The 21,152-nt window shown below is 42.9% G+C and overlaps 1 protein-coding gene across 1 annotated transcript in view; it reads right to left on the reverse strand.

Annotated features, from left to right (window-relative positions):
* Positions 1 to 482: 482 nt before the first annotated feature.
* LOC120447228 (insulin-like growth factor-binding protein complex acid labile subunit) overlaps positions 483 to 21,152 on the reverse strand; it is a 50,531-nt gene continuing 29,861 nt past the window's right edge. The window contains exons 4-15 of the mRNA XM_039628753.1: positions 10,828 to 10,960; positions 8,253 to 8,453; positions 6,814 to 6,941; positions 5,926 to 6,069; positions 5,748 to 5,852; positions 5,553 to 5,679; positions 5,252 to 5,448; positions 4,979 to 5,134; positions 3,783 to 3,929; positions 3,478 to 3,640; positions 2,885 to 3,016; positions 483 to 1,955 (exon numbers count right to left, since the gene is read on the reverse strand). Of these exons, the coding sequence (XP_039484687.1) occupies positions 1,339 to 1,955; positions 2,885 to 3,016; positions 3,478 to 3,640; positions 3,783 to 3,929; positions 4,979 to 5,134; positions 5,252 to 5,448; positions 5,553 to 5,679; positions 5,748 to 5,852; positions 5,926 to 6,069; positions 6,814 to 6,941; positions 8,253 to 8,453; positions 10,828 to 10,960 (2,250 nt within the window). The 3' untranslated portion in view covers positions 483 to 1,338. The remainder of the gene's footprint in view (positions 1,956 to 2,884; positions 3,017 to 3,477; positions 3,641 to 3,782; positions 3,930 to 4,978; positions 5,135 to 5,251; positions 5,449 to 5,552; positions 5,680 to 5,747; positions 5,853 to 5,925; positions 6,070 to 6,813; positions 6,942 to 8,252; positions 8,454 to 10,827; positions 10,961 to 21,152) is intronic.

Here is a 21,152-nt window from a genome sequence, read left to right on the forward strand (position 1 = left end):
TACAGTCGCAACCCCCGACCCCTTCGGCCAAATCAGAGTAAACTGATGCAGCGGCAGCTTGTTCACAATGCAATCAGCAACAATAGCAATCCGAGTGCCGTATCCTAGCCACCGCGGAAACGGAAGCAATTTTCATTTGCGTTGAGTTTGGTTTTAGCCTGGTGTCGTCCTTGCGGTCGCTTAGGAAGCGCTGCTCCGTCTCGGCGGAAAACGGAGGGGCGGAAAATGGGCGAGGAGGGTTGGGTGGGGTCGGAAAAGCCAGCACATGCTCGGCGACATGTTACCAACATAATTTCAGATGCCACACAATGGGATAAGATAGATGGGGTGGCGCAGGGCCAAGAACGGAAAACCGCAAATGATGCAAGTGTGCAGTGCAGTAAATGTGAATTTTTATTAAATAAATTGCTCGCAGGAAGACCTTACCATTTTTGCGGATTCCATTTTTGGTTTCAAGAATGACACGTATCTCCTTTGGTTTCATAAACAGTCACACTTTATTATGGATTACGGTTATTGCTGTGTAAAATAAATACAATTTTCCGACTTAAGGATACGTGAAAATGCCAAGTTCTGTTATTGATTCGAGGGAAGAACCGAAAATCGTTTGGGCTTCTAGTTGGGTTTCATTCAAATGATTGCCGACTTTTGCTTCTTTTGCTTCTTATGCTGTTGGGCTTGAACAATATACTTTGACATGCCTTAATGCTAGTTCTATATAGGTTTTGTATGTGTCTTGGAAATCTATGCCACTAACTACGTGCTATATTAATGTTTACTTTTAAATTCTCAAACAGCGGCTGCTCAATTTTGAATCGCGTTGGCCAAATATACAAGTTTCTCTTTTATCCCTTACAGATTTTACACTTAGTTTTTATGGTTCGCTTGCCTTAATACTTATTTACAGAATACGCTCGGTTTTATCACATTCGAAATGTGTCGAAATGAATCGTGTGTTATACTTTACCTAAATTTAGACCAACTTTATATACAGATGCGCATATAAAAACATTAAAATTAAGTTACAAGTATCTTAGTGAAACACTGGTAAAGTTCGTTAATTGTGAAAATGGCAGTATGGAATATTGGCGTATTCCTTTGGGGAAAGGCCAAATTTGATGATGATCGTCTGGAGTGATTAATGAACTTAATTGCGAACTCAAATCCTAATTACTGCACTTCAATGTGACCCCGCATGGCCATTAATTATACGCCCCGTCGTCCCGTTGCAAACTGCAAATCCAACTCTCCGGCGACTTACGTCGGTGTCGTGCCAACTGTTTGCTGGGCAAACTTCGTAGCTGATGAGGACGCGGTGGCTCCCGATGGGCCCCTGGGTCAGTTAACGCTGACCAGCGGCTCCAGCGTGCTGCTCAGATGGACCAGCTGCTGCTGCACCTCCCGCAAGCTGGCCAGGCTGCCGTCCATCTGGTGGTGGTGCTGTTGTGGTGGTAGCGGTGGTGGGGGCAGGACCACAACCACAGCCTCGGCGGGAGTGGGTGTGGGCGTGGGCATGGGCGAGTGGGAGTGGGAGTGGGAGTGGGAGTGGGAGGGGGCTCCTGGCGGGATTACAGTCGCCGCCGCTGCCACAGCTGCCAGGGTTGTAGCCGAGCTCGGCGAGTGAGACACACTGTACATCAGGCTGCCCATATTGGGATGCGGATGCTGCTGCGGAGGTGGTGGTGGTGGCGGCATCAGCTCGTCAATGGTGCAGACGCGATCGTCCACGGGAAAGGTGAAGTTGATTTCCTTGCCCTTGTCCTCGGAGACTCCGTGAACGGGCGTGCTGCCGTTGGCAGGACTTAAGCTCAGGCCCTGTCCATTCGTCTTCGGACCATTTGGTGCTGCCGGGGGGGTGGCCAGGGTCAGCGTGGTCGTCGTGGTGGGCGAGTTGCCATTGCCCAGCGTTGTAATCGTGGTCGCCTCCAGATTTTTTTCCAGGCACTTGCTCTCGCCTGGGGAAGGAAGAATAAAAGGAAAGGGACGAGAAACAAATGAGAACCAGCTATGCCTTTCAAAAATAAAATTGGTACATATATAGTTATAAAAGCTCTTATATACTCGATCAAATTTTAAAACATACATGTAAAAACATATAGAAACAAGATAAAATTAACATAAAGTTCAATTATATTTTAGTTTCAGTATTGGTTATTTTTAATAATTTTTTTTACAGTGCCGTTGTGCAATCTAGGACAGAGAAAGGCTTCGGCGGCGTCACAGTTTCGCACTTTTTTTCTAAAGAACTCCACGGGATGTATGGGTAGGGCTAGGAGTTTTTGTCAGCTACCAGCTGAAATTTTTGACTATTTTTTCCATGTTTTCCCTGCCCGTTTATCGTGGGAATCGAATTTTTGTGTGCGGCAAAAAGTTTTCGTTGTGGCTGGGCGACTGGTTCTAAGGCCATTTCATTGTTTGTGCAGATATGCTACAATTGCGTAAATTCAGAAGTTTGGTTTTGTTTTCTTTTTGCCGACCCTCTGGTCCTTTTTTCCCTGTATTTCGGCAAGGTTTCCCTCGAGTGCGTTCTGCTGAATGGAGGATGCCCGAAGGCCAACTTCAGGTGAGCACAAACATTAGCGCCGGCGGAACTTGGTCAGTGTGAAATTTATTTATTCCCACATTACGCTGGGAGTGGGAAGCGAGGTGCTCGGCATAATGAAGCACGTCCTTGTAATTAATTAAGTGCGGCGACTTTTTCCTTTATTTTTAATTTGGTGAATCATGCGCGTGCCAGTATCCGGCACATAAATTTCCGGATGTCGTTTTCCCCATTTTTACTTCTGCGCCTGCACTTGGCAATTTTCCCGGAGTTCGGGGCTTAAGACACCTCATCCTCCCGAACTGCAATCAAATTTAAATTCAGGTACTAATCTGTACTTACTGCCATTCAGGTGGTCCTCCCTCGTGTAGTAGCGAGCGCGATTTTTCGAAAAGCAGGCAACCAAGGATAGTATAATGACGGCAATTAGCACAAAGATGATGCCACCCAGAATGGCCAGAGTATTGAGACCACCTGTCGGTTAATTAACAGAGATTTAAATGTTAACGTAACTGCGTTTGCACTTTGAATACTCTTTTTAATTGTATTAGAAGTAAGGTACAACAAGATGGAAAGCTGAAGTCGACTATAAGGTACCTGCTACGCGCACTTCCTGCGGAGATAAGAAAATCGACTGTTTCTGAGAGTAAACAAAAGCTACACCTAGCTTTAGATAATGGAATTGCTTTTAACTGTTTTACAATTGGATAGTGATGCACTGCTTTTACTTGACAAGTAACACATTTGACACACAATACTCACGAAAAGATATTATTTAAGAAATGAATCCACTATTTGGTAGCAAGACCTTTACAAATTTCTGACTCGATTGTTTACATATTTACTTCCACATGCTTTGTGAAAGTGTTTGAGTCAAGTACGTGCACCAAACTAATTTGATACCATGAAGTATGTATTCTGTATTATGACCTTACCGTGCTCAAGAAAGTTATATGATGTGCTTGCTGCGTTTTGCTCCTCGTCGGTGATGAAAGTCAAGCACGTGTGCAGCCCGTTGATATCCAAATTATTTATTTCTGCGCCTCGTAGGCTCTTCGGCAGAAAGCAAATGGGGTAGGTGTCCCATTTCCACTGAAGCTGCAAGGATGAAGCGAAAGTGAATGAGAATGGTCGTGTTGGAAGACGTCATCAATCAGCAACTACTACGACGAAACCTAATTGAAATGGAATTTTCCCTGCCGATAGCATTTATTTTGTTTGCAACTGCATTTTTACTTACTTGGCGCACGACATTTATTAATTTCCCCATGTGGCACTCGTCGCATATCAAAGGATTGTTGTCGAGTCGCACGTTGCGTATGCCTTGGATCCTGAGGGCCGTGTCCTCGCTGATGCCGTGTAATTGATTCCGAGATAAGTCCAAAAACTGTTGGCGAACAGGGGCCGGGAAAATGGCCAGAAAAGTTCAATTAAAAGTGCATTTCGAGTGGATGGACAGAGGGGAGTGGTTGGTAGACAAAAGTTTCATTTTTATTGGAAAACTATTCTGTTTAAATGACAATTAGCTTAGGAACACGCACGGCAACACTCAGAGATTAAGCTTACCCCAATTTTAATTTTTGTATACCAATTGCATGTATTAAAAATTATTAGGATCTTTTGAAACTAATTGTATTTTAAAAACCGTCATCTTCAAGCTCTTAATTAATCCCTGTTAAAATTCGAACTAGTTCACCCAACGCGAAGAAAAATATTTATTCGTGTGTAGAAGACTCTGAGAATCAAGCAAAACAATTTGGTAATTTTTGGGCCAGCCACAATAACAGTACCCAAATGGCTTGAGTGAAGTGTATACACAATTAAATTCAATTAAAATGAAAGGCTTAATGGCTATAAAATGATTGTTGTTGCTCGGGCTGTTGATGCTCCTGCAGCTTTTGTTGTTGCCCAATACATTTGCCATAGAAAACGGCAACAATAACAGAAAACTCGATGGCAGGACTGTGGCAACAATGGATCCCCAGCACGGCACCGAAAACAATCCGCAAGCAGAGTGCAAGGACACCACTTGGTTGGATATAAATTGGGGTGTAAAAAAGGAGCTAAAGAAGAGGGGCTGACTGACATGGGGCACGTACAAAAACCAGGGTGACATACAGACGGATGGGACATGATCCTCCCGGCTGGTAAACGGAATAAGGCCACGGCTTTGGCCCGTTGTCAGAAATGTATAAACAGAAACGGCAAACGGCAAACGCTAACGAAAACTGCAAATATCCCTTCCACCACCCTCAATGCCAGTGATGGTACCTGGCTGCCCGAGCTTCCCTCAATGCTTTACAATGAAATATTCTACAAATTGGCCAGAAGGAATCAACAGTCCAGGATGCAGGACAATGGATCTCGGGGACAAATGTGTGCGGCATTCCAGGCTGAATTATTACCTAGGTCCTGCATCTGCTGTGACTGACTTACCTCCAGTTCTCGACACGGATCGATGACCTCCAATGCCGTGTTGTTCAAGGAATTGCCGGAGATATTGAGATATCTCAGCTGCTTGAAGGGATGCAGCAGGCCAATGGGCATTGTGCCCATGTCCGCAATCGCCAGGTGAGTTAGCTGGGGAATGAGCTGAAAAAATAGTTTGGAACAGGTATAGAAAATAATATATCAATTGCCTATGCATGGAATTTTTCCGGACTATGAAATAAATATTTTAATCTGTAACAATTCAAAAGGCCACCTCACCTCAAAGGTTTCTCTCATCTCCCTGAGATCCATCAGCACATTGCCACTTATGTTGAGCGTCAGTAGGTTGCTCAGACTTCTAATGGACTGTGGCTCCAGCCGAACCAGTTTGTTGTAGGACAAGTCTAGGAAGGTCAAGTTGGTCAGCTGTAGAAACGAGTCATTGGGTACTTTGGCCAACCGATTGTACGACAAATCTAAAATGGTTTCAGCAAAAAACCCAAGAAAAGGAAGGCAAGTAGAAAGCAATTTAGAGTTTTTAAAAGACCGTCGCGGAGTGAGTATAATGTCGATGACGCACCCAAATGATTAAGACTCTTCTGCATGCGAAAGAGTTGGTCCACCACCACGGACAATTGATTGCCATCCAGCAAAACTTTGGTTAGTCGCTTCACATCACGGAATTCATCCTTGTCGAGAAACTTGAACTGCGCGAAAGAAAAAATAATTGGAAAAACTCTTTTGCGAGGGACAAATAAATGTGGCCGAGACAAACCTCGTTGCGTCCCAAATCCAATTCGCTTAAAAGCGGCAATAAATTGTACATCTGCGGATTGATTTTTTTCAACTGGCAATTGCGACACTTGAGCACTTTGAGTTCCTGCGACAAAACAAATCATCAAGTTTCGCTGCCATAACAAAAGATTAAACATTTCTATTTGTAGACGACTCACCGGCACATCGCGAAACACATCCGGCTGTAAATCCTGCAGCGGATTTCCGCTAAGGTCCAAATACTTGAGTCTACTCAGCATAAAGAAGTTGCGCTGCACGAGCTCCACAATCGAGTTGTCGGCCAAATTAAGGCGACGCAGATCCTTTTCGGTTAAGAGAAGCAATTTAGCAAGTTTATTACGGCACGCACTGAATTAACAATGTTTTATGATCAGGCACTGCAGCTACGGCTAATAATTCATAAATCAGGCAAATATTACCGGGTCCCGGAAACTGCCAAAAAAGTTGCAAACGCTGCACTGGCTTTTCCTGGCAGGGGGCGGTGTGGGAAAGCGGAAAAGTGGAAAAGCGGCAAAGGGAGGCGGTAGAGGAAGTAACTGGGGCGCAGTGCGCAGTGCAAAACAAAATCGAAAGCACATTGAAGACAACGAAACTAACTTCTGTGCACTTGCACTTCCGCCGGCTGCCGGGAAAATTGGGAAAAGTGGACCAGGAGAACTTGAATTCAAGCACGTAGAACTTTCTTCTTTTTCGCCCCGAAAAGTAGTCAACAAATTTGCAGCTGCAACAAGGCTATTAAAAATGCCACACAATTTATTACATGAAGGCCAAATGCAATCAGCTTTGAGACTAAGACTGACAAACTATTGCTTAATACATGCTTATCGGAAACTTACGACTCATTCATAAAATCGGAGATTGCTATTGCTTCCTCCCTACGTGCACAAAAATTCCTTACTGAATGAGCCATTTCCCTGTTATCCGTGGTTGTAATTAAACAACTATATGGGTAACATAAGGGTATTCAATTTTAAGCACCGCACAACAGCAACAGATGCAAACATAAGGCTATTAATCTATCAATCAAAAGTCTGTTATGTACTTACTGTCAAATGGCGAAACGTTGAACTGGCCATGCGTAAAACTTTATTTTTTGATAAGTCCAATTCCAGTAGATTATCCTGTCCTCGAAAGTTATTCTCTGTGATGTTGGTTATATTGTTCTTGGACAGGTCTGCAACAGAAATTAATAGTGGCATGTATTTTATTGTCTGTTTTCTACCAAAATCAATGCGTCAGGACAATACGAATGAGCAATATGAAAAACTATGAATGCAAAAATGCATTTAACCCGGTTTTCTAGATAAAACTTATTTAAGCAGCTCAGTACTCCCTTGGTTTTGACGCAGCTTAAATAAACGCAAAACACATTACACATACGCCCCATTGTCTAGCACAAAACCAGTGGCAACCACGCCCCCCTAAACATTCTGCAAAATTAATTTAAATAGAAATAGGAAAAGGAAAAGGAACAGCCAAGCCAAGCCAAAAGAAATGCCAATTGTTCCGTGCTGCTCTTTGCTGGCAGACCGGAAAAAATCCTTAACTGCAGTGCAACTCTGTTTTTGTAGCTCGTGAAACTCCTGACAAGCGAATGAAACACCAATGGCTGAGGGGGCCGAGCCAAAAAAATAAGATCCGAGCATGTAAATAATTGGAGGGCAGTACCATGGCTGTAAACCGCCAGCAGGGGGCGCTACGGCACACATAAAGCACAAATAAACAAGTTTAAAGCCCCAACGATATCGAGCATTGCTTTCGTTGGCTTTACACTTGCTTTCTGCCGCCACCAGTCCAATCCCCTTTTATTTTTATTTTTCGGGCGCTTTCTGCTGTTTGGCGCATCAATTTCAATTTTATTGACAAGACTACAAGCGTTTGGCAGGCTCAAAGCGAAGTTTCATTACTCTTTTATGTAGATTTCGTACCATCTTTGCAAACCCGATTTCGCTACACAAAGGATTCTTTACTATAAATCGGATGTTAAAGTATACTAAAGTTAATTAACTTTTAACCAGTATAAATGAGAATGGAGTTAAAGCTGTTATCTAAACTTGCAACTTAGTTAATGTGCTTGTAGTCAATTAAAATGAATTATAAAGTGATTTGTAAACAAAAAAGCTCGTCGAATTATAAATCAAAAATGAGAGCTGATGAAAAATGTGAGAGACCCATCCGAACATTTTAAAATCAGCGTTATCCTGCGCTGTCCTTTCTCGGCCTGCTCATTTAACGTCGTGCGACGCGTCCGCTCCTTTATTTGCCTTTTCGTTTGCGTTTCGCATTTTACGAGGCTGCAGGACAACCGCATCGCTGTTATTCCACCCGCTCCTTTTTCTTCCGATTGCTCCGTATTATTTGCATATCAGCGAGTGGGGTTTTAAGAGCGCGCAGCTGCTTAAATTGAAATCGCTGCCCCTTTTGAAATTATATGTTCAGGCTGAATTTAAGAGCCTCCGCGCTCGTAAAGGCTTTGATTACTCACCTAATATCCGCAGATATTTGAGGCCCCAAAACGACTCCGCGCCTATTGCCGGCAGATTGGAGTCGGTGATGCGAAGGATCTCCAGTTTCATGAACTGCCTCAGGGCTGGTCCGATTGTAATGGAATTCCGGGGTCCTCGGATGATAATAACCTTTACATCGGCGTCCAACTCATTTGGCGACAGCAGTGAATTCAAGCCTCCTGTAAAATAAACAATAAAACCACAACAGTTAAAAGTAGTTGAGGTCAAGTAGTTATGTCAAGGACACTTGAACTAATTTTATGCAGCCGACGGTTGTTTGGCGGATTTTGCAGAGAGGTCTGCGATCTGCGGTTTAAATAGAGAAATATATTTATTAAATCATTTAATTTATCAACATTTTCCTACCAAGTGCCTCTAACTATATTATACTATACTTTTTATGGGATTATCTCTCAATGTTCCTGTCCTGGCCAACAAGATCATTAATTGCATCCCCAGGGGAGTCCGCCTTGTATATTTGTATGCCAACAATGTCGGTCATCTATTTAGAATTTGCCGAGCAACTGCGAGTATTTTACAACCAGGCAAACGGATCCCAGTCACCATTAACATCGCATTTGTATGCAGCACAATTTTTACTCTCCGCTCAGTTTCATTGTGTTTTTCGGTGGGGCTTCGGATCTGGGCTTTATGCACTTTGCATTTTCCGTGGCCGTGCTCTATGGGCATGTGAATGTCTAAGGGGCGAAGTTTCACTATAATGCCCTCATTGTATTCATATTCGACGGGGTTGGCGGTTGGGGATTGGGATTGGGATCTTGTTGCTGCAGCGGTTTTATGTTGGCTAAGCACGCTGCGGGAATTTTCATAAAAATGCTGAGCATTAACACTGATTGTAACATATTTTAACGCGCGCACCCAGTTTTATTTTGTTGTCCTCATTCTGTTTTTATTTTTCCTCATTTTTGTTCACGAGCTTTTGTTGGGCTAAGAGATAAGGGTTGCTCATTAGCTTAGCCGCGGAAATTCTAACAAATTGCAGCTTAGAGCAAATTAGTCGAATTTATTATCGAGGTTTTTGCAGCGTTTATTTAATCCTATTAGAATAAACTTTGTACAAAACAATATTTTAACCATGTACCTTGACTTCAATCCAAAACAAGAGAGAACGCTATAGTCGAGTTCCCCGACTATCTGATACCCGTTACTCAGCTAGTAGAAGTGCAGGTTTGTGGGCGTTAGAGTGGGCGTGGCAAAAAGTTTTTTGGCAAATCGATAGAAATTTAGACGACTAATACAAAAATGAAAAAATATCTAAACATTTTTCAAAAGTGTGGGCGTGGCAGCTTTGGGCGGTTTGTGGGCGTTAGAGTGGGCGTGGCAAAAGTTCTTTGGCAAATCGATAGAAATTTGGAAGACTAATACAAAAATGAAAAATATCAAACATTTTTCAAAAGTGTGGGCGTGGCAGCTTTGGGCGGTTTGTGGGCGTTAGAGTGGGCGTGGCAAAATATTTTTTGACAAATCGATAGAAATTTACAACACCAATACAAAATGAAAAAATATCAAAACATTTTCAAAAGTGTGGGCGTGGCAGTTTTGGGCGGTTTGTGGGCGTTAGAGTGGGCGTGGCAGCATGATTCGACAAACTTGCGCTGCGTCTATGTCCCTGGAGTCTGTATGCTTAATCTCAACTTTCTAGCTTTTGTAGTTCCTGAGATCTCGACGTTCATACGGACAGACAGACGGACAGACGGACAGACGGACATGGCCAAATCGACTCGGCTATTGATCCTGATCAAGAATATATATACTTTATATGGTCGGAAACGCTTCCTTCTGCCTGTTACATACTTTTCAACGAATCTAGTATACCCTTTTACTCTACGAGTAACGGGTATAAACATACGTCATAAGTTCCCACGTTTCTCTTTGATTTCAAGCTGGCTCTTCTAGTTGTAAACTTAAGGACTTGGGTTTGCCAAATATACGCAAACACTTAAAGCTTTTTTCCATGGCTTTATTTCAACACGATTAAATATAAATTTCGTTTTCCCAATTCCATTTCTGGTGCTAGATCTAATCCAGTGCAATTATTAAAAGCCCAACAGTTTTTGAAACGAAATTAAAACGACGGAAGCATCACATTCAAAGCAATTCGAGGACTTACTATATGTGAGTGCTGTCCAAACAAGCGTTAAATTGAAATTATAGATTTTTGGGGGGCGAAAAGCAGAGGAGCAGATGAGCTGGTAGGGGAATCGAAGTAAAAAATTCCCCAGCCACTGCGACGACGGCAAATGACAGTTGAACAAATTGAAATTGTCAGACATTTAAGGGAAATAAATGGCGAGCTTTAAAAGTAATGTCCGGGGAAATCCCCACATCCGTAGATTGCGTGTGAGCAGGGCATTTTCGCATCACTGCTGGATGTGTAATTATGATAGTATCCAGCAGTGAAACACCTTATCGGTACTCAAGACAACCTTCTTCTTTTTCTTGCATAATTTCCGAGCATTATGTGGGGTTTTTCCAGCTTTCCCGCACCCTTACCGTATCGGTTCCGCCTTTTGCATTTATTGCGCCACTTACCTTTTGTGCAGATGGCTTGATAACGATCCAAGTCGTCCATGCTGCATTGGCATTCAGTGGGGCATTTCCTCCTCGTATTGCTGAACATGGCCGGCATTATGCACAGGCTGAACAGGAGCCACTTGAAAAGCATCTGTCCAGGACGAGCCGCAGAATGGATAGGGAGAAAAATAAATGGAGTTAGTTTAGCATCTCAGTCGGTGGTTAGTGAATGCAATTAGTGGTGGCCTGTTATGCTAAAAGCTTAAGAGTTCAGCAACATTTTCTCGAGATTAAAATATTAAAATGATTATTTAAAACGCTTTTGCACTCGATTTGGGGTTTCCCTTTTTTCAAACCTCAAGTCCCAACGAATGCTAAAACATTGCTCTAATTATCCCTAATTCAATTACATTGCTCGACGATTGAACGACTTGCTGAACTAGTTTACGGTTTCACCTCTGCCCTTCCTGCTTTCAATTGCCGCAGCTGCTAATCTATATATAAAACCACGCAGCCACATACTCCACCTAACAGCCACCGCAGACCCATTCAAATTGAAATCAACGTGGTGTCACATGTTGACATGGTTTCAGCTGCTCCGCCAGTTGTTTTTGCACTATACTATATTTTTTGTTTTAAGTTCAGTGGTTTTGTTACATACTTTCGTTTTGTTTGGCTCGGCGTGTGTGTGTGTGTGTGTGTTTGGTTTGGGGTGTGTGCGTTGCGTATACGCCGTGTTGACCTCGGTGATTTGTGGTCGCCAGCAGCAGGACACTAGGACACAAGCACGCCGTGGCCAGCGATAAACTGTGGCGCTGGTCCTGTGGTCCCGAGGTCCCGATGCAGTCTAACAGCCCAACGTGCTGCATAAATTAGCCGCAGCACATTGTGGTTGCAACACAACAGAAAAAACAAACTGAAAATCAAAGATTACAGTGGGAAATGCGTCGGGAAGCTACACAGAAACAAAAGCAAAGACGGGTACTTTAATTTATATTTTCTCTAGTTTTTTTCATTAAATATCATTAAAATATCTAAATTATGAAATTATATTTTATGAGTCAACAGTTATTGTCTGTCCATATTGTAGATTTTTTATTATTAGAAAAGATAACTTTCTTTCTGTGTGCCGTGTAAACCATTTCCAATTTGCTTAAAGGCCACGTCCGGCGAATGCATTGGAAAATTAAATTTCAGCTCAGGGAATTTTTGGCTTGGACGCGGCGGCTTTTCCTTGCAGACGTTTGCCGGGAACACGCGAAAGCAGAAGGATTTATGCGCAGCATACTTTTCATTTTACATATTTGCCTGGATCGCAGTAGTGGCTCTGCAGGATGCAGGCTGCTGGCTGCGATGGAGAAACGCAAAGAAAGAGTTGTCTGGCAACCGGCAACCGGCAACTTGACAGTTGCCGGCTCATAGTCGGCACCTTATGCATTGTGCTTGCCGGATTTGTTGTCAGGATATTGCCTCTGGGCCCGGCTGAGTAATATTCCCGCAAAGTTGGTGCGGTAAAAGTGAAAAATTGCGACAGCCTCCGCCGCAACTTCGGCGTCAGGACAGTTTTTTGCACTCAAGTCGGCGAAACGTTCCAAAGGAGCACACTCTGGGCTCTTTATTCGCACACGCACACCCAATTTAACATGGCACATTACTCACAATAAAGTTCCCAAAAATGCATTCAAAAATGTAGAAGTTTCGTGAAATACGCAGTGCAAGTGGCACCCTAGCCGAATATAAATTCTTTTTGCATGCGAGTTCCTCAAGGCGGAAATTTAAATTCAAATTGGGTGTCACACCTGGGAAATAATGTTGTGGATTTAGGGATAACAAATAAAAATTTAATCGCATTCTCGTGTTCTATGGCTTTTTAGTCCATAAAGTTTGCCCAACGATAAACAGTGAAGAAATCAAATTATCAAATGGAATATATATATTTTAAAATACATTACTTGATTTTAAAACTTAGTAGGCAACTTACTGCCTGGCAGCAGCATACTTCCAAAGCCATAATCCAAAGCATTAGAAGAAGTTCACATTTAATGCAGACCAACGTTTCCCACAGCCAAAAAGCTAAACTTAATCACTCTGTTCTCAGTAAACCGGATTCGTTTGAAGATGGATGGCCAGAAATCAGCATCTGTCTGAATCGTTGGCCCACAAACTGGAAGGCGGATGGGGCCACACACTCAGGAGTAGAGCAACAAATACCCCGAAAGCAGCTGACGTCCTACACGCTCCACTAGGACTTTTGGCCAACTTTGCGCCGACTGCAGATGGCGCACGCGAAGTGGTCGAGTGGCGAAAAGTTGTGGTTCGCGGAGGCGGAATACTGTCCTGAGTAGATGTTGATATCGGCTTTCAGCAGGGAAAACTGTTTGTTATTTAAACATTGGCAAATTTGTTTGGCACGCTGCCCACTTCGGAGGACAAACAGAAGGCTGGAAGAAGAGGCAAAGATGGATCAAATTGGAAAGGGGCTGGGCACAAAGTTACTCGTACGCCTCTTGGAACAGCGCCGGATGTGGCATTTAATACGTTCGCTACTTTTGTAATTGAATATGATAAATCAAAGGCAACTCAGCCCAGAAACACTGAGCTTAAGCCAAAACGGAAGTGGTTGGAGCATTCCTTTCTCTCGAATTACACACACAATAAACTCTCATTTGCCGGCCAACTGAACGGTATTAAATTTACTCAAATGAAGGAGGGGTTGAGCCAAAAAGCCGGTTCAGTTCAAAACCAAATAAATCTCAATTCTAGCCATGGGAGCGAAATCAAATTACGTTAAATTCCCGACAAGAGGCTAAGGTCCCCATGAAACGAAACCAAAAAATAAGCATCTGGCATAACATTATGAATTATGCCCGATGGCGGGCGTGGCCGATTTGCGCCTTTCGCTGACCGACGAGGGCAACATTAAAATTCATGAACACATTTATTGCCAATTACTGCAAGGACCCGGACACGTTTCCTGCATATACGTGTACTATATACACGAACAGGACCGGCGAGCTGGCAATGAAGGCCAAAAACCGCAGGTCACAGCCACAAACAAAATAAATTTCGGACTCCGTTTGGTGGGGACTTTTGTCGGCTGGCCTTGCCAAACGTTTTTTTTACTCCCCGCTCACATAAATTGATAAATTAGATTTACGCTCGAGAAATTATATTACAATATAATATATATTTTGCGACCGAAGATTTGTTTTTTATTATTTTGTTTTGGCCAGACCTTTTGCTTAACGCGCCACCAAATTATTTTAAAGCCCGCGTGTATTTCACGCATCAGTTTATACGTTCATTCATTTCTTTTTTATTGGCGGCGGCTTTTAAATTATGGCTATCATTTGCGCGGGCCGAAGTGGAAGTGCTGGGTGATTTACTAATCATAAAACTGTTGATTTGGCGAAATTTTATCAAAAAAATTGTATTCAGCTGCAGTTCTATATGGCTGCCATTTGTTGCCATATTTGGATATTTATTTCACTTCAAAAGTATTTCGCACACAAAAGCGACTTAAGCAAGGGTTAAAAGAATATTTCAGCTCGGTTGATGTTAATCGTGAACCACTTGAATATTTAGCACTTTCGTTTTGCTCGGCAAATTAAGCCATTTGGAATCCTTACGTGTGGCGAATGCAACAAACATTCTTATCAATTTCCAGCCGCAAATTCGAGGTTCGCGCCTACCAAGTAAGCTGCCGGGATTGAGCAAAGTGGCGATGGCGATGCGTGATTATGTCCAGCAGGAATACACTTAGCAAAATTGTTCAAAAATAAAGTGGACTTTAAATTAAAGCCAAAAAATAGTAGTATTCTTGTACTTATTTATATCTATTCTTTGAGGCTTGGTCCGAGAACCCGTAATAAGAATCTAAAGTATACATTCATCTTTCTGCGGAGTGTAGCAGGCCATGGAGAAGCAGCTCCACCACAATGATAGACACAATGCTGCATGGTCACGAAAGTGTTCCTGGCTGTCTGCCTTCTGCCAGCCTGCCGAGGACTTGAAGGACCTGAGCGATTAGTTGCAGGACGTGCGGTGCATGAGAGCGAGGAGTGTGCCATGTCCTTGGAGAGGGATCAGGATCAGGAACAGGACCTGGACTTGGAATTGGCCACGTGCTGTATGTTGGCCAAGCACATCGCATGCCGCCCGCCCATAAAGCTAAGCCCAGAAAACCGCCGAGGAGCTTTAAGCCACGTCGACCGCTTGGTGACCTTCTAGGGGATTTACATGAGAAAACTAAATTGCCGTTTATGGATACACTGGGATACATCTGTATCTGGGCGATATTGGAATGGAGAGACAGAATGAGAGAGAGACCCACCTCACACACGTGTAATTGTTCTTTACAAGCCAATGGCACGTCCTCCGCGTCCTCGGTCGTGGGTGCCACTTTCCTACAAAAATAACGTATTTTCCTTGATTTATTTTCACACTCAAATGTGAGAATTTTCATGTAATTGCCCTTGTGTGGACACCAGCAAATTCATATAAAATTGCCAGGATAACCTCTGGGTGTGTGCAATCAGCTGCAGATTTTGTCGCTTGTTTTTTGGGTCATTTGGTCAATGCGATTAGTTTCGGCCACACCCACAGAGCCCACAGACGGTCTTTCTTTGTGTGCATGTGTGAGTTCATGTATCGGTGTGTGTGTCTGCGTGCTCTAGGCGGAAGTGCGGAGCCAACGAAGTAAATGGCGGAAGGGGGGCAGGAAGCCAAAGCGGAGGGGATGGCATTAAGCTGACATTGGCCAATTAGGCACGGCAAATGAACAGCAATCTTTTGAGGCAATGATGCCTAAAACAGGGATTAGTGTCCCCTTACTCTTGCACACCCACACCCACACCCACACTCACACTCACACCCACACTCACACCCACACGCACGCACACACCTTGACCACCGATATTGACAGCAGAAAAATGCACTTTACAACAAAATCTCGTTTACACAACCGCAATTAAATTAGGTTTAATGAAATCACTGGTTTCCATATGCTTAATTTTGCTAATCCCAAAAATTAATATAATTAACTTGAAACGCTTTTAAGAGCAGCTAACCTATTTATATTTGTAGTACTTTTTTAAATTAGCTTATAGTATTTTTTTCAGTGCAACCCTTTCTGCTTCCCTCTTTGAGATATTGATGCCAATTAGTTCTTCGCCCTTATTGATCTTCAGCGGCATTAAAGAGCATTTCCGATGATTCCATTTACCTTTCACCTTCCCGGAATTGAGCAGCTGCGTGTGGTCAGCTTCTCTCAGCGGTCTTTACACGACTTGGGACTTTAAGAACCCTTCACTTCCACTTACGGATACACTGTGTTATGTTTCACTTGGCCGAGCGTTGCAAGATATTAACTTTCAGCGGAGCCAAGCGACGTCGTCATCGTCTTGGCCGCGGTTTTCTTTCAGGCGGACACAAAAAAGACAAAAAATCACTAAAAGTGGGGCCAGTGGATACAGAGTCGTGGCACCTGTCCGGCTTTAGTTCGTACCTGAAGTCTGGTCATGGTCACAGTTACGGCTCCTTTTGTGCGCTTTGTTTGCCCTCTGATTGCATTTTTAACGCTTCACGCCGCGTGAGTGCATTGTTTTTGGCCCACTTTCAGCCTCACCTTAATTGAATTGCAAATGCTGCAGAATGATGCTGAAATGCTGAAGAAGTACGCAGTGCACGAGGCACAGGATTATGGCGTACTAATAGCGCGTTGATTGAATTAAGGGATCTCCTCAAATGTTCTTCCTTCAGCCCGTTTAACTTTTAATTATCCAGGCACCTGGGCTCCCAACTCACTGATTTTAATGCACTTTATGTGCGGCAGGAGGAGCTTTAATTTAAAATGCACTTTAATTCCACTTAAGCTGACAGAGAACGCAACACGGAATTTATTTTTATTCAATTGCCAGCGGGCCGAATGAGTTTTAACAGGTAATTCCGTAAATGGTATAAATATTCGTTTGCGGTGGAGAAAATGTCATTGGATCTTGGCAAACCCGAATGCTGGAACTTTCTCTTTTTCCAGCACAACAAAATAAAGTTGGACCTTTGGCGAAAGTTTTTGATTTGTCAGCTTTGCACTGGGCAAAGGCGCCAATTTGTCGATTACAAAGGAGTTCCAATCCTTAGATATTTCCCTGTTCCGTTTGAGTTTCCGTGGATAAACTTTTCACTGGCCTTAAATTTCGTAAAGTATGTTTTCAATTAAGCTGCGGAGCCCAGATTCTTGAAGGGCACTCGAGACTGTCTGCGGATGCACAAAAGCCGTGGGGCAACGGCAGCCCAGGCAGAAGATGTTTCCATTTAAATTTATCATTTTTTAATGAGACTCTTAATTACAGACCGGGAAACCGGGGGGGAAGAGATTCCCAAAAGGCACGTTACAAATAATGCTACAACGCTAATTGTTTCCGCTTGTTCATTTGGCCACCGCTCCCCACAAAACAACACTCACACACTCACACGAACACACACAAGCTCATTGTGGCAGGTCCTGCAAAAGGACACAAAAGGAGCACGCTTGTGTGGTTGGTCCACAGGCTAAGTCCTCTATCTCTTTGCAGCACATGCGACAGCCTCTTCATTAGGTTCGTCTAATTTAACTGATTTGAGTCACTCCAATTAAATCCCAGACTTTAAGTTGGATGGCTTTTGATGGTCTGGAAACCGACATCAAGACTTCTGTCTCTTAATGGTTGAGTCAAATGGCTTTCGATTCGTGGGTGGAAACTCATTCTTTGCTCGAAGGACAATTGAGAATGTCAAACATGGAATGCTTTTCACTGGGACAAAAATAAACCTGTTAGTGTAAAGGCCGAATCCGAAGCTAAAATCTTAATTAATATTGATGGCTAACCCTGGGAATTATATTTAAAAGTTGAGATGCATTTCAAACGGTTTTCAGGGCTCGTAGAAGGAAAACTGATGTATTACCAAATAGTCTTAAAACAGATGAAAAGTGAAAAGCTTAGTGAAAAAGTTTTTTTTTGATTTGACATTTAGTTTTGGTTGAAATTATACACTACAAAATGTTGGGAATGTAAAAGTAGTATAAACGTATTTATTTAATATAAACGATTTGAAAGTGTGTGAATTGATCCTGATCAATATATATATACTTTATATGGTCGGAAAGTATACCCTTTTAATCCACGAGTAACGGATATAATAAAGTCTTTTACTGGTGTAATTAAAATATTACCACACCATCTTCTCTATGGCCCCCTTTAAAGCATTAACCGTTGTTAAAGAAGCCGATTTCTTCATACCAAATTGCCATCCCTATTTCAATCTGTGACTCTTAATGGAATTGACTTGTTTAAACTCCATCAAATCAGGGTCTATCTTGACCGATCCTGCGACCCACTCAAAGCAAATGAAGCTGTTCCATTTCATCGCCACACGTTTCAATATTTATTATTGCCTATTGACACTGAACAGGCCGATTGCCGTGAGTTGATGGCTCCTGGATGCCGAATGAAATGGAGACCACGAGTTCTCAAAAGCAGAGCAAACACATGCGGAATTTTGCGATGCGGAGGCCAGCGGTTGGGAGTGCCGAGCGCAAACATATTATTGACATTTTATGGTTGGAAATTCATGGAAAAACAATCAAAAGGGGTGAAGGGTGGCTGCTCAGCCCACGCACGACTGAGATCCTGTGAAGGGAGTGCCCACTCCTGGCAATGGGCCACAAGTCGATTAACAGTTTGATTGAGTTTTCCTATATATCCGATGCGGTATTTGCGGTTGATGTGTTTAAAAGTCAATACAATGCGACACACCCACATCCACACACACACACACACACGGAAAACGGTACGGAAAAAGGGGCAAATGGTAACGAAAAATCTTAATGGAAAAATGCCTCGTAAAAATGTTATGCGGCAAATATTTGAGCGGCAAGAAAACGAGTTGAGGTCCTGGCAATCGGAAAATGTAATTAAAAAGCCGCTCAGAGACGTACCCCTTTGGCAGAAGTAAAATGCGTCCGAGTGGCCTTCAGCTTTTGTTATAAATATTAAACGACGACACAGTCCAAGTACTTACTTACTTTACCAAGTACTTTGCTTACCATTGCAAAATGTTTGCCAGTGATAACGCAGGCATTTACGGGAGCCACTGGGAGGGAACTGAGAGACGAGAAAACATATTTTCTTTTCACGTCAATTCGAACAAAATGCCAAACGCATGACCAAGGGCAATGGGATGACAAAAAGCAGGTCATCATCGGTTCACTGAATCTGCTGCTTTGCCCTGCTCTCGGTTCATCCTTCCGCAATTGATTGAAATAATAAGCCAGGGCAGCAAGTGGGGCAGTAAATTGATGAATGCAAATTTAAGGAGCATTTTCCCGATACACTCAACATTGCTTGCTTAGTTTTTAGGTGCGGGTGGACACCCAGAGTTCAATGAATTAATAACCATTTTGACAAGCACTCTCGATTGAACCGAATTGTGACAGACCGAGAATAAAGAGCAGGGACGCTGCGTCATTTATGGCATTTCAGATGAATAAATTAACGCCAACAAAATGATTAATGGGCTCACTTCAGCGGGAAAGTGGACAAAATACCATTTCAATAGCATTTACAAGTTCTTCTGTAGATGGCTTCATTAATTTTCTTTTAATTACTAATTATTATATTCATTTTATAATTATGATTATTATTTGAGTCTTAAGACTTATTATCACGCGACAAGTGTTTTCCGTATTACTCGTTTTGAGATCGCACTACTAAAACAATTATTTTACTGTAAGCTGGCAGACGTAATGCGGACTTCACAAAAAAAATCGTATTAATTAATGCTAGGTTATGATTAAGCGCAGGACCCTTTTCTTCCGCATCCGCTGGCTTTGATAACTAATTTACACACATTTATTAGTCGCTGTGCAGCTGGACAGATAAGCCGGGCCCGAAGGCCTGGTAAATGGTGAATGGTAAATGGCGAATGGTAAATGGCGGATGGCAGCGCGTTGCTCATACGCCATGTGGTGCCTGCGGTGTGCCAATAATGCTGGTGTCTGCTCTTCTACGTTTTCCCCATTGCGAGCGTGTGTCTGTGTCAAAGTGCGCATTTAAAGCTTTTGAGCTTAGATGGGAAATTCTCCCCGCCATTGTTCATCTCGCTTTTGGCTACTGCAATCTCAGATGCGCGACCGAATGGCAACAACCTCAATCCCTCCCCATTTCATATACCCTACAGTTAAAGCGTCTTTAAACCGCTCAGTCGCCTAAGCTGGTTGCTCAAAGAATATCTCAGAAACTGGGGGAGAAAGTGTTAACAGCGCTGGCTGTAAACTGGCCCATTAACTAGCTGCTCGTTTTAATTAAAAACTACATTTCTAGTCTTTGCCGTTGTTTTTTCCTCCACTTTCGCTGTGCAGATTCCGTGAGCCAAAATGCTGTGATATATGCGTGTAATTTCGTTTTATGGCTCACTCGCACACACTCTCGCTTTATGAGCTATGGTGTTGCTGTTCGCATAATGATTAAAAATTCAATTTAGTCGACGCCCGAAATGAAATTATTTATGAGATGCTTGGCACACGAATGCGGGTCAGCGTCGGAGTATGTGATAAATGTGTCAGAGTTTAAAAATGGCAAATGCCTGGAGAGATAATAAAAGACCACGACAGTCTCATCGATTCAGCAAATTATTTCTCTTTTTTATTAATTAGAAAATGAGTGTTTTATCGACCCACTTTTTGTCATTGATTCACCACTAAAGCCACGGTATTTTTTCAAATGTGTTTTTCCTTTATTTGCATAAAAGCTCATTAAACAGAAAATTAAAACTGTTGCAAATTAATTACTTTACTCTGACAAATCTGTATTGCCCTCTAAATTTCTTGCTCGAAGCTTCAACTGACTCATTTTTCACCTGAAAAGCTACTGGGCAATATTTTCTAATTAGCAAAAAGGGATGCCAGAGTCTTGGAACTAAAGGCACGTGAGGAATCCTTGACGGTGGACTCACTCACTGTCTCTATCTCCATCTCCAAGGATGGGATGAGCCCTGTCCCTCTGCCCCTGTCACTGCTCATTTTCCGCTCACCAGTTTTCCGCCCTGCACCTCCCTTTTCCTCTTTCAACGGCATTGTTTGCATGCTTTTCTTGCTTTCCAGCGTCGACGTAAACTCATATACTCAAAGCCTTACACTCGGGGGCCTGCACTTCAGCTCATTCATCAGTCATTCAACGGCCACGGGAACACTGGCAGCCCAAACACAATCAAGGAGCCTCTCGCTCACGCCAAGGATGGCAACATGTTTTTGCAATTTACCGATTTGCGCTGTAACCGAGGCAGACAGGACTTTTTTCGTGCTCCAT

The sequence above is a fragment of the Drosophila santomea genome, chromosome 2R (assembly GCF_016746245.2).
Source record: "Drosophila santomea strain STO CAGO 1482 chromosome 2R, Prin_Dsan_1.1, whole genome shotgun sequence".
In the NCBI taxonomy this organism is placed as follows: Eukaryota; Metazoa; Arthropoda; class Insecta; order Diptera; family Drosophilidae; genus Drosophila; species Drosophila santomea.